Source organism: Archocentrus centrarchus, unplaced genomic scaffold (genome assembly GCF_007364275.1).
Source record: "Archocentrus centrarchus isolate MPI-CPG fArcCen1 unplaced genomic scaffold, fArcCen1 scaffold_52_ctg1, whole genome shotgun sequence".
Taxonomy (NCBI): Eukaryota; Metazoa; Chordata; class Actinopteri; order Cichliformes; family Cichlidae; genus Archocentrus; species Archocentrus centrarchus.
The window spans coordinates 447013-464372 of record NW_022060274.1 but is presented as its reverse complement, the minus strand read 5'-3'; the positions used below and the strand labels follow the sequence as shown (position 1 = coordinate 464372).

Genomic DNA, 17360 nt, shown 5'->3' with positions numbered 1-17360 from the left:
CCAGTCAGAGCTGGTTACAGAGACACATGCTAACTCACAGCGGCGACAAACCTTTTAAGGTGACAGCACACAGATCACATCACACACTTCACCGTGTCTGTTGGCTCATTTTCACTCTATACTCTGTATTCATTTATATAGCACCAAATTACAACAACAGGCACCTCAAGGTGCTTTATACTGGAAGTTAAAGACCCTACCTCAGTGTGTGTTTTTCCTGCAGTGTGTAGTCGGGGGCTGCAATGCCACATTTGCCTCACAGGGGGGGCTTGCACGTCATGTCCCCACTCACTTCAGCTCCCAGAGCTCATCCAAAATGTCCAGTCAAGGTAAAGTAAAAGAGGAGTCTCCATCCAAGGCTGGCCTCAACAAGAGGAGGAAACTCAAGAACAAACACAGGCGCTCTCTCCGTATGTAACACACACACACAGATTTATGATGCAGCTGTCAGCAGATACCTCCAGATGAACACTTTGACTCAAATTGATTTTTTTTTTTTTAGCGCGACCTCATGACTTCTTTGACGCTCAGACCATGGACGCCATCCGTCACCGAGCCATCCTCCTCAACCTGGCAACACACATCGAGAGCCTGGGCAATGGACACAGTGTGGTCTTCCACAGCACGGTGATCTCTCCCACACACTCACACGCACATAAACAACACAGAAAATCATATCCAACTGTGATGTCATCTTTATGTTTGTGCATGTTCAGGTAATAGCCAGAAGGAAGGAGGACTCTGGGAAAGTGAAGGTCCTGTTGCACTGGACCCCTGAAGACATGTAAGTCCACCACTGTCTCTGTCCACTGGCAGGAGACCTGAGGAATGGGCCCGAGTGAGCACATGTTTATGGGGTTTATGCTGTGACTTATCCCAGATCTGTTCCAGTGCAGCTGGTGACTTCAGCGTTGTTTAGACTCACACAGTGAGTGTAACCGTGCTCTTGTGTTCCAGACTGCCGGACGTGTGGGTGAACGAGAGTGACAGACCGCAGCAGAAGACCAAAGTGGTTCATCTGTCCAAGCTGCCCTCAGACACCGCTGTCCTGTTGGACCCTAACATCTACAGGTGTGTGTGTCTGTATCTGCGCTGCTGCTTTTAAATGTTTAGAAAAGTGGAAAAGAAAATATTCAGAGCATTTTGTTTCTCCTGCAGGATGTTCTTCTGACCACCTCCTGGTGAGCTCCACTGTCACTTCCTGCTAATCCACAAGGAGGCCTCCTCCATCTTTGTTTCTCCCTCATTCCAGGGGGTGCTGGGAGTGTAGTGGCTGTGTGAGGCCTCCAGTGTTTTCTACATTAGGTGCTAACTTTACTGAGGATGTGTAAGTAACACAACTAGTCTGAAAACTGACAGCTCGTAGCTGTAGACTGTAGAGAGAAGCGGTCTTTGTAAATACAGGAGATTTGTAATATATTTTTATACTTTGGATTTTTACTGTACTGTAGATAGATGTCTTTTTTCTGCCAAAACATTTTGGAATAGATGTTTTAAAAGATGATATTGTATGTGCATTGTGCTTATAGCTGGCACTGTTTGATGTCATTAAACGTTTCTGATGTCCACCCTCTCTGAAGTCTTTAGCTGTTTCCACAGGAACTGTCACAGGACATCTCGTATGTTGATGAGGACAAAATGGAAATGTTATTATTGTAGATTTATACTGTACTCATTGCTTTAAAACAGCACCACAAAAAATCACGATGTGACCAAAGCGTGCATCTTCTCACGATCCTTCCAGATCCAACTGCCCATCATTCATCTTACAGCTGTTTCTTTACATGGAGTAAATACTTTGCCAAAACAATGCTATACCTGATACAGTTAATTAAGGAATTAAATATGTCAGCATAAGCAGACCTTTTCTAATAAAATCAGTATATTTATACTACTGCACTTTATTAGGTACCCATGTGAAATCAGCACAGGGATGGGCACTGAGCAGAGGAGCTCCCCGTGCTTCTGGATACTCCAGCTTCCTCCTGCATGGCCGTTAAACAGTGTATAGAATAAAACACTGCATATGTTTAAAATGTGACTTTTGGTCTAAAGTGTTTTGAGTGGTCAGTAAGACTAGAAAGGTTCTATATTAATGTGAGTACATGAATCTAATGCAGCTCAATAAAACACCTTTAAAGTCTACTTTCATGGAGTTCCTATATCTTCACGTTCTGTTGTCATAAGGTGATACTTTATTATTCAGGGTGGACCATATTATTATTAAATATAATTACATGTTATTCTACTAACATGAGGGAAACCAGTAATTAGGACTTTAATCCATCTGTTGATTAGATTTGATTTAAGAGTTTGTGTCAGGACTAAAAATGGAGCTCAAGTCAATTCAATTTTATTTATATAGCGCCAAACCACAACAAACAGTCGCCTCAAGGCGCTTTGTATTGTAGGTAAAGACCCTATAATAATACAGAGAAAACCCAACAGTCAAAACGACCCCCTATGAGCAGCACTTGGTGACAGTGGGAAGGAAAAACTCCCTTTAACAGGAAGAAACCTCCAGCAGAACCAGGCTCAGGGAGGGGGGGTCATCTGCTGAGGGGGGAGAGAGACAGAGATTAATAACAATTAATGATTAAATGCAGAGTGGTGTATAAACAAAGTAAATAAGGTGAATGAAAAGAAACAGTGAATTATGGGAACCCCCCCAGCAGCCTAGGCCTATAGCAGCATAACTAAGGGAGGGTTCAGGGTCACCTGATCCAGCCCTAACTATAAGCTTGATCATAAAGGAAAGTTTTAAGCCTAATCTTAAAAATAGAGAGGGTGTCTGTCTCCTGAATCCAAGCTGGAAGCTGGTTCCACAGAAGAGGGGCCTGAAAGCTGAAGGCTCTGCCTCCCATTCTACTCTTAAGTATCCTAGGAACCACAAGTAAGCCAGCAGTCTGAGAGCGAAGTGCTCTATTGGGGTGATATGGTACTATGAGGTCTTTGAGATAAGATGGTGCCTGATTATTCAAGACCTTGTAGGTGAGGAGAAGGATTTTAAATTCTATTCTAGATTTAACAGGGAGCCAATGAAGAGAAGCCAATATGGGAGAAATCTGCTCTCTCTTTCTAGTCCCTGTCAGTACTCTAGCTGCAGCATTTTGGATCAGCTGAAGGCTTTTTCAGGAAGCTTTTAGGACAGCCTGATAATAATGAATTACAACAGTCCAGCCTAGAAGTAATAAATGCATCAATTAGCTTTTCAGCATCACTCTGAGAAAGGATGTTTCTAATTTTAGAAATATTGCACAAATGCAAAAAAGCGGTCCTACATATTTGTTTAATATGTGCATTGAAGGACAAATTCTGGTCAAAAATGACTCCAAGATTTCTCACAGTGTTACTGGAGGCCAAAGTAATGCCATCCAGAGTAAGTATCTGGTTAGACACCATGTTTCTAAGATTTGTGGGGCCGAGTACAAGAACTTCAGTTTGATCTGAATTTAGAAGCAGGAAATTAGAGGTCATCCAGTCCTTAATGTCTTTAAGACATTCCTGCAGTTTAACTAATTGATGTGCGTCATCTGGCTTCATTGATAGGTAAAGCTGAGTATCATCTGCATAACAAAGAAAACTGATGCAATGCTTTCTAATAATACTGCCTAAGGGAAGCATGTATAATGTAAATAAAATTGGTCCTAGCACAGAACCCTGTGGAACTCCATAATAACCTTAGTGTGTGAAGAAGACTCCCCATTTACATGAACAAATTGGAGTCTATTATAAATATGATTCAAACCACTGCAGCGCAGTACCTTTAATACCTATAGTATGCTCTAATCTCTGTAATAAAATGTTATGGTCAACAGTATCAAAGCTGCACTGAGGTCCAACAGGACAAGAACAGAGATGAGTCCACTGTCAGAGGCTCTAAGAAGATCATTTGTAACCTTCACTAATGCTGTTTCTGTACTGTGATGAATTCTGAAACCTGACTGAAACTCTTCAAATAAACCGTTCCTCTGCAGATGATCAGTTAGCTGTTTTACAACTACTCTTTCAAGGATTTTGCTCAAATATATGAAACACTTAAACAAGTACATCACTGTTGATCGCAACATGATTTAATAATATTATTGATAAGATAAATCATTTTCCATCATTTTCACAAGATTTTTATTTGTCAAGCCACATGACACATAACAATGACTGAAGCATTAAAAAGCACCTAAGTCAAGGGATATGCCAGTCTCTACGAATAACAGACAACTTAGCAATAATGTACTAATTTTAGGTACTTTGTTCCTAGCAGCTGGTATCAAAAGCAGTTTGTTATCTAATGTGTGAAAAATACCATTAATAACAGACATAAAATTGTATTAGTATTAGTAAGGTAATTCTCAAACACCTATGTGTGCAGTGTGTCCTTCAACAGTTTAAGGAAACTGGACAAGTGGAGCCACAGGCCATAAAAACTACATCAGATGAACAGTAACCGAAAGTCCTTAAGAAGTAGTAAAAAAAAACAAAAAAAAACAAGACAGGAAAGACCTGAGATCCTTTGTCTATCAGCTGATCCGTTCTTTAGCAGGAAAGTGTCAGGAAGCAATTTTTGAGGAAGGGAAATGGAGAAAAGGCTACGGTGTTGTGCCAAAAAGTGATCGTCTGCCAAAAAGTGATTGCCCATATTTAAACTGTTGTAAATGACTTGCTGACCTATAATCTGTGAAAAATATGTCAAACATATCTCTCGTGAATGATATCAAGTCATTTTGAGTAAGAAACAACATTTCTGTCACAACGTAGAAGCTACAATCAGTTTTTGGCAGCGACTTTTATATATTTTTTATTTATCAGGGTAAAAACTGTGATTGGCCAGATTTTAAAGAGATATCTGGACAAGAGGGCAGCACAAATCAGAACAAATATAACATTACACTCTATAAAGATATTTTAAGTGACCAAAGAGGACTGCATTTATTATAATGCACGTGCAATAATGCAGAGTCATAAACATACTTGAATAACAGGTCATTTCTTCATTTTATATTTAAGCCCTTCATAAATCATATTGACTACACTCTATTCACCAATATAAGCAAAGACATTACACATAAAAGCACATAGAAACATCAAAAATCACTTTCTGGCAGACGATCACTTTTTGGCACAACGGTAAAACAGTTCATACCGTCTTAGGAAAACAATGACTTTCAGGCTCGTTTGGTACAAATAAGAATTCTGCAATCTGTTTTTGTCTTATAAACCGTATTTCTGTGTATGTTTGCCCATTTGAATGAATAACTGCACCTATTTCCCATTTTCCAAGCAAAATATAAAGAAATGAATTCGTTTATTTCAAACAAATTTTACATACAGAAGTTAATTTTCTAAAATATAGTGTTAGATATATTGCAAAAACAATGCAGTACGTAGTTCAGTTAGACTGCTTGGATAAACACCAGAACATTTAAATTTATACCCCGTTTTTAGCTTCTTTTATCACAGTGTGAACGTTCTCATTTTTCTTTGAACTGTTTTTTTGTTTAGATTTTTTTACACAAGCAATTTAAGAGCATTTATTGCGACAACATTAAATAAGTTTTTGAAGCGCCGAAATAAAACAAAACAAAAACTGACGTCATATTTAGCAGCCGGAAGTGTCAGTGTGAATCCAGTCGTCAGGAGAATGGCTGGGCTGCTGAAGAAGGTACGAGTAGAGGTCATGTTTTATTTATGTATTTTTTGTGTTACTGTTGTTTAGAGCGCATTGTGTGACAATAGGCTGACTTCCATCGGCGCAGTGTGCATTGTGTAGGAGATCCTCCGTTGTGCTATCCTGCTTCTTTGCTAATTTGTATCGAACCGTGGGTTTATGTTGCGTTCGGTCAGAGTGCCGCAGCTCTACTACCGGAGTTTCTCAGTAAATCTATTTGATCTACGTGTTAACCAAGTAAAGATTCTGTTAGTTAGACTAGGCACTTCAAAGCTGTCCTAACTATTAATCAATCAAGACAGCAATAGATTAAGTGATCATAGAGTTGGTCATTGATTTATTTTAAGTTGGGTTACCGGTACGTGTAGAAAAATATATACATCAAGGTAGAAATACTTAGTTGTAAGACAGCTAACTGATCATCTGCAGAGGAACGGTTTATTTGAAGAGTTTCAGTCAGGTTTCAGAATTCATCACAGTACAGAAACAGCATTAGTGAAGGTTACCAATGATCTTCTTACAGCCTCTGACAGTGGACTCATCTCTGTTCTTGTCCTGTTGGACCTCAGTGCAGCTTTGATACTGTTGACCATAACATTTTATTACAGAGATTAAAGCATACTATAGGTATTAAAGGTACTGCACTGCAGTGGTTTGAATCATATTTATCTACTAGACTCCAATTTGTTCATGTAAATGGGGAGTCTTCTTCACACACTAAGGTTAATTATGGAGTTCCACAGGGTTCTGTGCTAGGACCAATTCTATTTACATTATACATGTGATTCTCAAACCCAGGCCTCATGGCCCAGTGTCCTGCAGGTTTTAGATGTGTCTGTGATCCAACACACCTGAGTCAAATATAGAAGTCATTAGCAGGACTCTGGAGAACTTGACTGCATACTGAGGAGGTAATGCAGCCATTTGATTAAGGTGTGTTGGATCAGGGACACATGTAAAACCTGCAGGACACTGGGCCATGAGGCCTGGTTTGAGAATCACTGCCTTACGCAGTATTATTAGAAAGCATTGCATCAATTTTCATTGTTATGCAGATGATACTCAGCTTTATCTATCCATGAAGCCAGATGACGCACATCAATTAGTTAAACTGCAGGAATGTCTTAAAGACATTAAGGCCTGGATGACCTCTGATTTCCTGCTTCTTACTTCAGATCAAACTGAAGTTCTTGTACTCGGCCCCACAAATCTTAGAAACATGGTGTCTAACCAGATACTTCCTCTGGATGGCATTACTTTGGCCTCCAGTAACACTGTGAGAAATCTTGGAGTCATTTTTGACCAGAATTTGTCCTTCAATGCACATATTAAACAAATATGTAGGACCGCTTTTTTGCATTTGCGCAATATTTCTAAAATTAGAAACATCCTTTCTCAGAGTGATGCTGAAAAGATAATTCATGCATTTATTACTTCTAGGCTGTAATTCATTATTATCAGGCTGTCCTAAAAGCTCCCTGAAAAGCCTTCAGCTGATCCAAAATGCTGCAGAGTACTGACTGGGACTAGAAAGAGAGAGCAGATTTCTCCCATATTGGCTTCTCTTCATTGGCTCCCTGTTAAATCTAGAATAGAATTTAAAATCCTTCTCCTCACCTACAAGGTCTTGAATAATCAGGCCCCATCTTATCTTAAAGACCTCATAGTCCCATATCACCCCAACAGAGCACTTCACTCTCAGACTGCTGGCTTACTTGTGGTTCCTAGGATACTTAAGAGTAGAATGGGAGGCAGAGCCTTCAGCTTTCAGGCCCCTCTTCTGTGGAACCAGCTCCCAGCTTGGATTCAGGAGACAGACACCCTCTCTATTTTTAAGATTAGGCTTGAAACTTTCCTTTATGATCAAGCTTATAGTTAGGGCTGGATCAGGTGACCCTGAACTAGGGCTGCAATTAAAGATTATTTTGGTAGTCGAAAAATCTGTCAATTATTTTATTGATTAGTCAGTGATTAATTCAATCTTCCCTCACCTGTTCAATCCTGCCCACCTGTTAACTTCACATTGTTCTCTTCTCACAATTAAAATAATGACCCATAAAAATATGAGTTTTAAACTAATCCAGTGTATTTTTAACATTAATGTGACCATCACAATAAATATCAAATAAACAATGCATATTAACGTGAATGCAATTTTTTAAAATGGAAATATAATGTGATGTGTAAATAAAAATGGCCTCTGTCCAAAAGTTTCAATAAGACCTCAAAATTATATCAAAAAGATTTTTCTGTCCAAACAGCTGAAAAGTTTACAGACGATTCAGTTCATACAGAGGTTTCAGAATGAACGCTAATATTAATGTAAGGAGAAAAAAAAATAGGAGCCAACGTAGCTGTTCCTGTTGTCCTTCACTCGTGAGCTAACATCACTGAAATGGTGGTGCTTAGAAAACATTATCCATGAGAGCTTGTTTCTGACAGGTAAGCTAACAGAAACATTACTGTACAAATATTATAACCTAGTGACAAACTGCCAAAAAGTGCTTTAATTTTTGAGATACCCCTACCGGAGGTAGAACTAAACCCAACCATGTTTTTCCTCATCTCTGAGGTCTCCCCTATATGAAATGGAATCTTAGCCAAAAATATTTTACTGCCAAGATAGTTAAATTGATAGATATTGTTATATACCCCCAAACTAAAAAAAAACAAACTCAAGTACAGCCTGTCCGCATGGGGGTTAACCCACAAAAACTGATGAAGATTAATAACACAAGGCCTGAGAGCTTTCAGAATAGACATGTATGTAGTCAGGACTTTGCTTTACCCACTAGAAAAAACTGGATGGGAATATCTTAATGTATGGGGCAGATAGACCTTAGAACACATATATAAAATAGGCGAACATGGAAAAAAATATATCTATGCAAAATGTTTTCATTTACTTTGTAATTGCTTTGCCAAGGGTTGTCATAGAAATGCATATGATGGCTTGTTGGAAAGGTGAGATTGTGCTGAATCCATCAATATTAAATATGTAAATGTAGCCTGCATAATCAGGGTGTTAAATCACTTAATGTGTGACGTGCCCCAACTGAGAAGTACTGAGAAAATTGAGTCTCCAGTCCCAAGCTTTATTATGCTGCATGTATTATCATATAACACAGTAGGCTTGTTGAATTAATGTGCTATTTTTCTAAATCCAGCAATACCAAAAATGTAAATATACCATACACAGTAATTTGAAAATGTGTGATCTGTCCCAAATGAACAAATATACTGCATTTCATCGCAATATACTAGACTGAACTGGTAAAATCCCCAGAGATGAGAGAGTAGGACAGGAAACCACAAGAGAGTAGAATAGTTTGGCCTTGATGATGATGATGATGATGATACTTTATTGATCCCACAATGGGGAAATTACAGTTAACAGATGGGCCTTTTCAATAAAACTATAACTTAACTACACACAGTATGAATCAAATTCCTGACTCAAATCAAACAAAAGGCCATCCAACAAAACAAACAAGCGTGGAGGTGGAATTCCTCCTTTTCTCAAGCTGCAGCATCCAGTTTTAAGCCTGAAGCTTTTAGCAGCAACCAGAACGCACTGCTTTTGGTAGCCATTCTGGGGGTAGGCCATGTCCAATAAATACTTTGGTGAAGTCAGCGCCCCATGATGCCATCGATGATATATGCTGATGGTTCATCAATTACGAAGTAAATGAAAACATTTTGCACAGATATATTTTTTTCCATGTTCACCTATTTAAGATATGTGTTCCAAGGTCTCCATCTGCCCCATACTTTAAGATATTCCCATCCAGTTTTTTCTAGTGGGTAAAGCAAAGTCCTGACTACATACTTGCCTATTCTGAAACCTCTCAGGCCTTGTGTTATTATAGGGGAGACCTCAGAGATGAGGAAAAACATGGTTGGGTTTAGTTCTACCTTCGGTAGGGGTATGTCAAAATTTTGGGGCATTGTCACTAGCCTATAACAGGTACCTACGATACACTGACGTACCCATCCAGAGCTGACGTCACAGCTCCAGGGTGCCGGAGTTTTAAATGCTCAGCACTGCAGTGTTGCTGCCGTGGAAGGAAAGCTCTGCTTTAAACAGTCTGCATTCAGCCTTATTTTAGTTTTTTTCAAATGCTGCCACACCTCTGACAGTCTGTCTCCATTTTCTTTAATTTTCTCCACCCTCCTCTACCATCGTTATTTTTGTTGACATTACGTTCTTCTTCGTTGGTATTGTTGTTGGCAGACAATGGAGGCAGTATTGTCCCCATATCTTCCTGTAGTGTATTGCAGTTACAAAATTACACAATAAGTGGAACAGAATAGATGGATGGGTTTAAAAGCGCAACGCTTTGATGATGAAATTCCACGTCGACTAATTTTTGTAGTCGATATCATTGATTACATCGATGAATTGTTGTAGCCCTACCCTGATGGGAGTTGCCCCATCCTCTGGATGGAAAGACTGATGTGACCTAGGACATGAGTGCTCACTAAATGCCTTGATGAGGATCTGAATCGTAATCGATGACTCACGGTCACCACATCTCAATTCAGCTGAAGACTGTTTGTATCTCCAGTAGAATTCCAGAGATGCCTCATCAAGAAACCAGTGTGCCAAATTAACAGTAACATTAGGCTTCAACTTTGCTGTAGCATTAACATGTTTTGACTGGCATTACCCAAATTAGTTTACACCATCGGACAACCACCTCAGCAAATCTGCAGTAAAATGGTCAGGAAATAAAAAGCCCAGGTTTTACTTTTTTTTTTTTTTTAAATTGTATTTTTTTTATTCAGAGCTGCAAAATGATAAACAGTAAACAAATCAAGTAGGAGTAAAAATGAAAACAAACCATCCACCTACCCTCTTCATATTCAAAAATAGTTAGCTGATAGTAATCAGTCTCACTGTCCTCAGTGTAAGAATGACTTACTTCAGAGGAGATAAACGTGAAGTCTACAAAGAGCACCTGTAATAGTGCACATTTTTAAGTTTAGGTCTTCTTTACGCAGGTAGAGAAACATGATTTCTGAAACTATCTATATATATATCACTGTGTATGGTGGATGCTTCACCGGTTAATGTGTTATCGTCCTGCCACACATCTTTGAAAGGATTTTTAAATAATGGTTTCCCTACTCAGGCTGTGAGGTGATAAGTTTTATGGAAGCCATGTGAGAAGCTCTACATTAGTGTACAGTGAGGCCACAAAGGCAGTCTTGGGTCTGAGATACTGAAGCAGCCACGTTTGGGGAGACGTTTCTGATAAAAGCAGCGGGGGAGATGTTCCCATTGTGCTGAGAGGGACTGATGGCTGCCTGTTTTCTTTTAATGACTCAGTGTTGTCAGAGGGACCTGCTGGTGTTGAGTGAAGCTGTGAATGTTTGTTAATGTATAACTGATGAAATCTTTGACGAGCAGCTCTTTTTTTTTTTTTTTTGCCTCTCTTCCAGACGACTGGCCTGGTCGGCCTGGCAGTGTCCCAGAATCCACATGAGGTGAGCATCTGATGGTGAATGCACCACGCGCACGTCTCCCTCAGTCTTCCCTCCTACCTGTAGGGAAGACTGACCAGGTGGGGTGTGGGGTCCCCCTTGGGTGTATCAGATGACTGCTTGCTAATGCTAATTGTTGTGGCCACTAATTGCGGACACTTCCGATGGCGACCTGGTGAAATTCTCAGCCCGGGGTAACAGGATGTGAACCCGGCGCAGCAGCGGGCGATCAACACTGGACAGGAGTAGTCACAGATCACACTTGTTATTAACATGTAGTTACTGAAGCCAGAGAAATCTGTGCAGCTGTCACTGACACAGAGGTTATTCGACTGCATACTTAATCTCTGCTCTTCCTCTCAGCGTCTCAGGATTCTCTACACAAAGATCCTGGCATCCCTGCAGAGCATGCCGCAGGATGCTGCCTACAGGAAGTACACCGAACAGCTGGTTCAGGAGAGGTTCAGCCACGTGAAAACGGTCAGTGTGTGAGCAGGCAGAGCGAGTGGATGATGGACGAGTTCAGATAAGCTGAAAGGACTTGTGTTGTTCACAGGAGCCCGATGTTGAGAAGCTGGAGAAGAAAATTAACTGTGGTCAGATTGAAGAGGTCATTTTCCAGGTAGGTCAGGGTCAGCGTGCCTCAGTGACTGCTCAGCTTTGGTCCTGCTGAGTAGATCCTGGAAGCCGTTGGTATATAAATCAATGCTTCAGATTCAGCCCATAGGGCTGCACTGCAGAGGGATCTGTGCCCTCGATAATAACGGCTTCACTTTTTGTCTTATATTGTGATATCATTGCCATAGCAACATCAGCTATATTTTATAAGTTAATCAACATAATTTATGTGCATGCAGTTGTCTCAACTCAACAACTAAACTGTTGTTCGTGACATATGAGAGTACGAGGTGACTGCTGTGTGTGATGGAGTGTTTCTGTGTGCAGGCCGAGTGTGAGCTGGCTCTGTCCAGGAAGATGTCGGAGTGGAAGCCATGGGAGCCGCTGATAGATGGGCCCCCCCCCAACCAGTGGAAATGGCCCATCTAAGTGTCCATGTTTAGTGTTTATACTGCCACCTGTGCTTCTAATGAAGAACTACATTAAAGTCCTGTAAATAATGCCTTTATTCTCACGACTTTTTCATGTTAGAACAAAGATCCATCCAGTCTTGTTTCTCTGTGGCCTCTTTGTTTACATTTACTGCTGTCTAAAGTTTGTGTTCCTGTGAATGAATGTATCAATATTCAGAATAATTTCTCTCCACATCAGTCAGACTTGTTCAAAAATGAAAGGTCAGGTTTACTTTGTAGCACATGTCCAGCTCTCTCTCTCTCTCTCACACACACACACAGACACACACTAGCTGCTGTGATATTCTTTCAGTTGCTGGTAGCCCTCTGTAACAGCTGGAGCATGATGGGATAGATGGGGGCGAACTCCTTCCCCTGCCGGGCCCTGACTGACTGCACGTAGGCCTCCAGAGCGCCCCTGAGAGGACAAAGTCAGCACATCAGTGATCACAGTGCACACAAGAACTGCTTACTGTGAGGATCGCATACCGTAACTTTTCTTGTACATCACCTAAAAATCCATCAAACCTCGGCTATTCCTATATTACTATTCCTGTGAAATATCGAGCTCTCACAAACTGCTGAAAACAATCACAGTATCAGCCAACGGCTGCATTTTTAGGACACTCAAGTCTAACCTGAGCTGGTATAATATTAGCTTATAATCAGCAGTTGTTTTGCATGCCTAACCTGCTGATACATAATAGTAAGTAAGTGCAACAATATCATGAATAAATAATTATGTTCATGCATGTTTTTGTGTGTTAGAGCCCTGAAATCAGTTCAGAAGATGAGGCTTGAGGAGGAAGAGGATAACATTTTATTAAGATGCGAGTGGCGTTGTCTCTGCCCTTTGTGTTTTTGGTTCTTTGGTGAAGGGGATGCCAGAGCACATGAACCCCATTAACTTTTCTTCCCCTCCACCTTTGGAGCACTAAAGCCTCCTGAAGCTGGCCGGCACACTGTGTCGGGCTCGAGCTGCCGTCTGTACAGAAGGATGTCACACTGTGACGTGAACAGAAGCTGGCCGACAGCCAAACAAACACGTCAGAGTCCACCACTAGAGGGAGCTCATTCCTCACAGTAACAGTCTACTGAGGTTAACCTTAGCTCAGATAACACTGCATGATAAACATGGTGCCTCCTGGTCCTGTTGGTGAAGACCAAACTATCCCAACAACACATCCAATGGTGCCCGCAGCCTCTGTGCACCAATAATGTCACCAAGCCTACCTGATGAGGGTGAGCCGGTCTCTCTCAGAGGGATGATCATCCAGCCACTGGGAGTATCGAGCGATGGACCACTCTGCTCTCTGTGGGGGACGAGCTTATTGAGATTTGGAACTGATACACAGAAATGCTGACAGATGATGATGATGGATTACAGGATTTAGTTCAGTGTGTGTGTGTGTGTGTGTGTGTGTGTGTACAGGCCTGGTGAGGTGACTTGAGCTCAGATGGGGCTCTGGTGAAGAGGAAATGCAGCAGGGTGCTGTAGGGAATCAGGTCACCTACAGCTGTACTGCTGGCTATCAGCTCACTGGTCTGGAACAGCAGTGGCCTGAAATACAAAGCATACAGTAGTTTTCTTCTCTGTAAAGGATTTCCTGCTCAATCATAAGCACTTGTGTTCATTCAGAAGAAGCAGGGGCTCACAGGCCAGCCTCTCCCCTCACAGTCCTCCAACACATTGTATTCTCTGGCATTTATCTTGCCCATCAAATATTGACAGACAACTAAATCTCAACTGGAAATACATCTTTGTTCATGAACTAACACTGAAATGATTCACAGCTGCACCAGGAACATTTATTCCTCTGTTCCTTGATGCAGTGTCTATCTTTACCTTCCCATAAAATTAGCCCAACTTCTGCTTCAAGATGTTCATTTCTCAAAACTGTTGAAAGGCAACAAGGACAGAACGGGCTGTGCACTGGAAGCACGCTGGTGCAAAGCAACAAAGTAACAATCAAACCACTTTATGGACTGCAAAAACATTTTTAGTCACTTGTTGATCTTTGTTTAATGCAGGTCAGACCTAATTCACAGGAATGATTCCACCAAGAAACTCCCCTGCAGGGACAAGATGCTCGTAAAAGTCCTGAATGCTCAGGTTTCAGTGCTGGGACTGAGCTGCACACACACCAGCAGCATTTTGAAAGGGAAAGTACTCAACAGACAAATACACTTATTTATATGAAGGCTAAAATATGACATCACATTTACTGTATGTATGTTACTACAAGTAACCGGCAGATAGCAACCTTTAGCATGTTAGCCTTTGAAGCCCAAACATTTCAGGTTACACTGCAATAAAATGAAGGTGGATGGTTTCTTATTTGTGGCATGAACAAGAATTCAGTGTGAAAACAGCCAATGGTGTTTTCTGGACTATGAAAAGGACCTGCAGCATGGTTTGTGGGGATATTCTTCTACATGTGGAGAACGCATTCCCATTCCTCCACTGTGGATCAGGACAGACACAGTGGAGGACTGTCCCCTGTGCCTTTGTGGATTTCCTCTAGATTCCTCCCATAGTCCAAAAACATGTATGCTAGGCTAACTGGTTATTTACAACTGGACATGGATGAGAGGTGGATGTATGGTTAATATGGAGCGTTAAGACTAGCAAAGCACTTTAGAAATACGAGTCCATTTCCATTATTGCCCTTTAAGGTCGTCCTTCTTTACATTAGAAACAAAAAGCAGACAGAGGAGACGGTGAGGAGCGAACACACCTGAAGGAGCGCAGCATTCTGTACGGTTTCCCCAAATCTGACACTCTCCTGCACAGGGGAGCCACTGCCATCTCCATCTACCAGGCAAAACAAAGAACACCTTTCAGTGCGGTGACACTGTTAACATCAGTTTGTCGGCTGTCCTGTTTCTTAGTCATAGAGTTGAACCAGCCTGAAGAGAAGCAGTGTGACCTCAGAAAGCACCTCCCTCACCTGTGCAAAGTCAGCAGCCAGTCTCATCTTGCCCCCCTCCCCCAGCGGACGCAGCAGGCTGGCGTGGCGGATGAACAGCTCGATGGCTCTCTGGGCGATGGACTCCGTGCTCTCGAATATGAAGTCCACACATTGGAAGTGTCTGAAATACTCTGCCATCACTCTAGAAATAAAACCCTGCAGCTCCTTCATGTACAGGGAGCACGGGACGTCTGGTCTGTCAGGGCTGGACAGAGGCCTGCAACATGCACATCACAACCATTACTTCCCAAAAAAGTGTTTTCTGTGGCATTTAGAAAAGATGCTGGTAAGCATGTTACTCATATAAACTAGAACTGAGCTGTATAATAAAAGCCTGGCTGGTCCTTAAACTTAATTCTGGTTTATTTCAACCTGCCATGTTTCACGTGTCTCTGCGGGTCACACTTACTTTACACTCTACCTGCATTTAAGACGTGGAGAAATGGGAAGACACAAAATAGTGTTTTCATATTTAGTACGTTTCTTAAATTACCACCACCTCTTTAACTCTGCAGATCTCTGCATATTTAAAGCAGGTTTTTCCTTAGAAAGACTCACTTCACTTCTTTGCTCTAGCTTGTGATTGATGTCGGATTAAAGCTGATCTTTTCACATAGGAGTGTGGCTGCTATGACAGCAGGCGCTCCATCAGCTGGAGAGCCAACAAGCTGCGCTGAAGGGGAACCGAACACTTCTCCCCTTTTTTACTCCCCGTGCATTGATGTTCCCATTCCACGTCATTAACATTGTTCTAACGTCTCCTGTAGTTTGGATTATGTCCCATTGGCCTTGGCCACAAAGTGTCAACTCTACTATCAGAAGCAACAATGTGCAGTGAAAGTCCATTTATTGTTGCTCATTTCTGATATAGACTCTCTCAAGTGCTAAAATCACTTCATGGAGGTGATCAATTTTGTAATTACAAATACTAATAAAAATAATTCTGCAGAGAGCAGATGGGGAGGGATCCCAGGAGACTGCTTTCAATGGTTCAAAAACATTTTAATTTGTATACTCAGGTAAATTTCTGTGTGGAAACTTGACATGAAACAACATCATATAAGCCACAGTGTTGCTGCTGGTACACAAAGGCTATGAGAGGAACTGCTGACCCTGAGAAGTCTTCTTGGTGTAAGGTGATAATGATGGCCTCGATGGAGTCACTCACTGACTGCAGCAGAGGATGCACTGCACTGCTCATCAGGGCCTGCACTCCCTGAAGGACAAAGAGAAAGTGGGTCATGTGAAGTCACATCCCATCACAGAGTGGAAATATGAGCACAGAGAAGGATGAAACCAATTCCACAACCACCAAACTTCACCTGTATCGGAGGAGCACCCGGCTGCCACAGCAACATGTGGAGTCAGGTGAGCAGCCTCAGGTGTATGTTAGCTGATGCAGGAATGCAGGAGCATGGATGTGTTAAGATGCCATATGAAGCAGAATAGTGCTCATGAGCAAATAAAAACTAGAGCTCATGCTCTGATTTGTGAAATATCCTCCTATGGGGTAAATTCATTTACAGGTCAAATGTAAATTAAATAAGGAGAGCTGGATGAAAATATCAAATATCACAGTGCAGGAGAGAACATATACTGCTCAGAAATTTTATTTATATATTTTTGGATGCCTGTCACTTTTGGCAGTTTTTGCAATCAGAATCAGGAGCTGAACGCACTGCTGTTCCAAACATATTTGCTTTTACAAGAAGAACTCTACAAGCTCTCTGTGGGCGACTCTGGGTAATGTTTGCAGCTTCTTTTATTTATTCATTCATCTCTGTTAAAAATTTACAAAAAGAAGAAGAGGGGAGAAAACAGAAGAAATAACGAGACAGAGCACAGGTACACATACAATGTTGTAATGTATGTGTGTGTGTCTATGTGCGTGTCTCTGTCATGAAATGTACTGGACGAGAAGCTGCGACAATGCCCCCCGGGATCTAGAGGCAGACAGGGAAAGACCCCAGGGACCCGGGCCATCCACAGCCCCCAGGAGCTCAGAAGACCTGAGGCCACACATCCCACAAGGACAAGAGCCCCAAAGAGCCAGAGGCAATGAGCAGCCCACCCCTCCAATTTTGCCTTCCACATAATAAGTTTGAGGTGTTGGTGGATGTAGTGGAAAGAATGTGTATGACTGTGTGACACACCTGCCCCCCAAGG

General features: G+C 41.6%; 3 protein-coding genes across 3 annotated transcripts in view; 2 read left to right on the top strand and 1 right to left on the bottom strand.

The window, feature by feature from the left end:
* The window catches only part of aebp2 (AE binding protein 2), an 8619-nt gene extending 6474 nt beyond the window's left edge, over nt 1-2145 (top strand). The window contains exons 3-8 of the mRNA XM_030725293.1: nt 1-59; nt 224-410; nt 503-627; nt 717-784; nt 958-1071; nt 1159-2145. The exon at nt 1-59 is cut by the window's left edge and continues 49 nt beyond it. Coding sequence (XP_030581153.1) covers nt 1-59; nt 224-410; nt 503-627; nt 717-784; nt 958-1071; nt 1159-1171 — 566 coding nt within the window. The 3' untranslated portion in view covers nt 1172-2145. The remainder of the gene's footprint in view (nt 60-223; nt 411-502; nt 628-716; nt 785-957; nt 1072-1158) is intronic.
* A 3449-nt stretch (nt 2146-5594) lies between these two features.
* On the top strand, nt 5595-12272 carry ndufa5 (NADH:ubiquinone oxidoreductase subunit A5). Its single transcript, XM_030725284.1, has 5 exons — nt 5595-5659; nt 11111-11155; nt 11516-11632; nt 11709-11774; nt 12098-12272. Exons 1-5 carry the CDS (start codon nt 5639-5641, stop codon nt 12197-12199), a joined length of 351 nt encoding a protein of 116 aa, XP_030581144.1. The 5' UTR covers nt 5595-5638; the 3' UTR covers nt 12200-12272.
* Nucleotides 11082-17360, bottom strand: part of cog5 (component of oligomeric golgi complex 5) — an 83497-nt gene continuing 77218 nt past the window's right edge. The window contains exons 17-22 of the mRNA XM_030725282.1: nt 16307-16410; nt 15174-15411; nt 14961-15037; nt 13657-13783; nt 13456-13535; nt 11082-12640 (exon numbers count right to left, since the gene is read on the bottom strand). Of these exons, the coding sequence (XP_030581142.1) occupies nt 12532-12640; nt 13456-13535; nt 13657-13783; nt 14961-15037; nt 15174-15411; nt 16307-16410 (735 nt within the window). The 3' untranslated portion in view covers nt 11082-12531. The remainder of the gene's footprint in view (nt 12641-13455; nt 13536-13656; nt 13784-14960; nt 15038-15173; nt 15412-16306; nt 16411-17360) is intronic.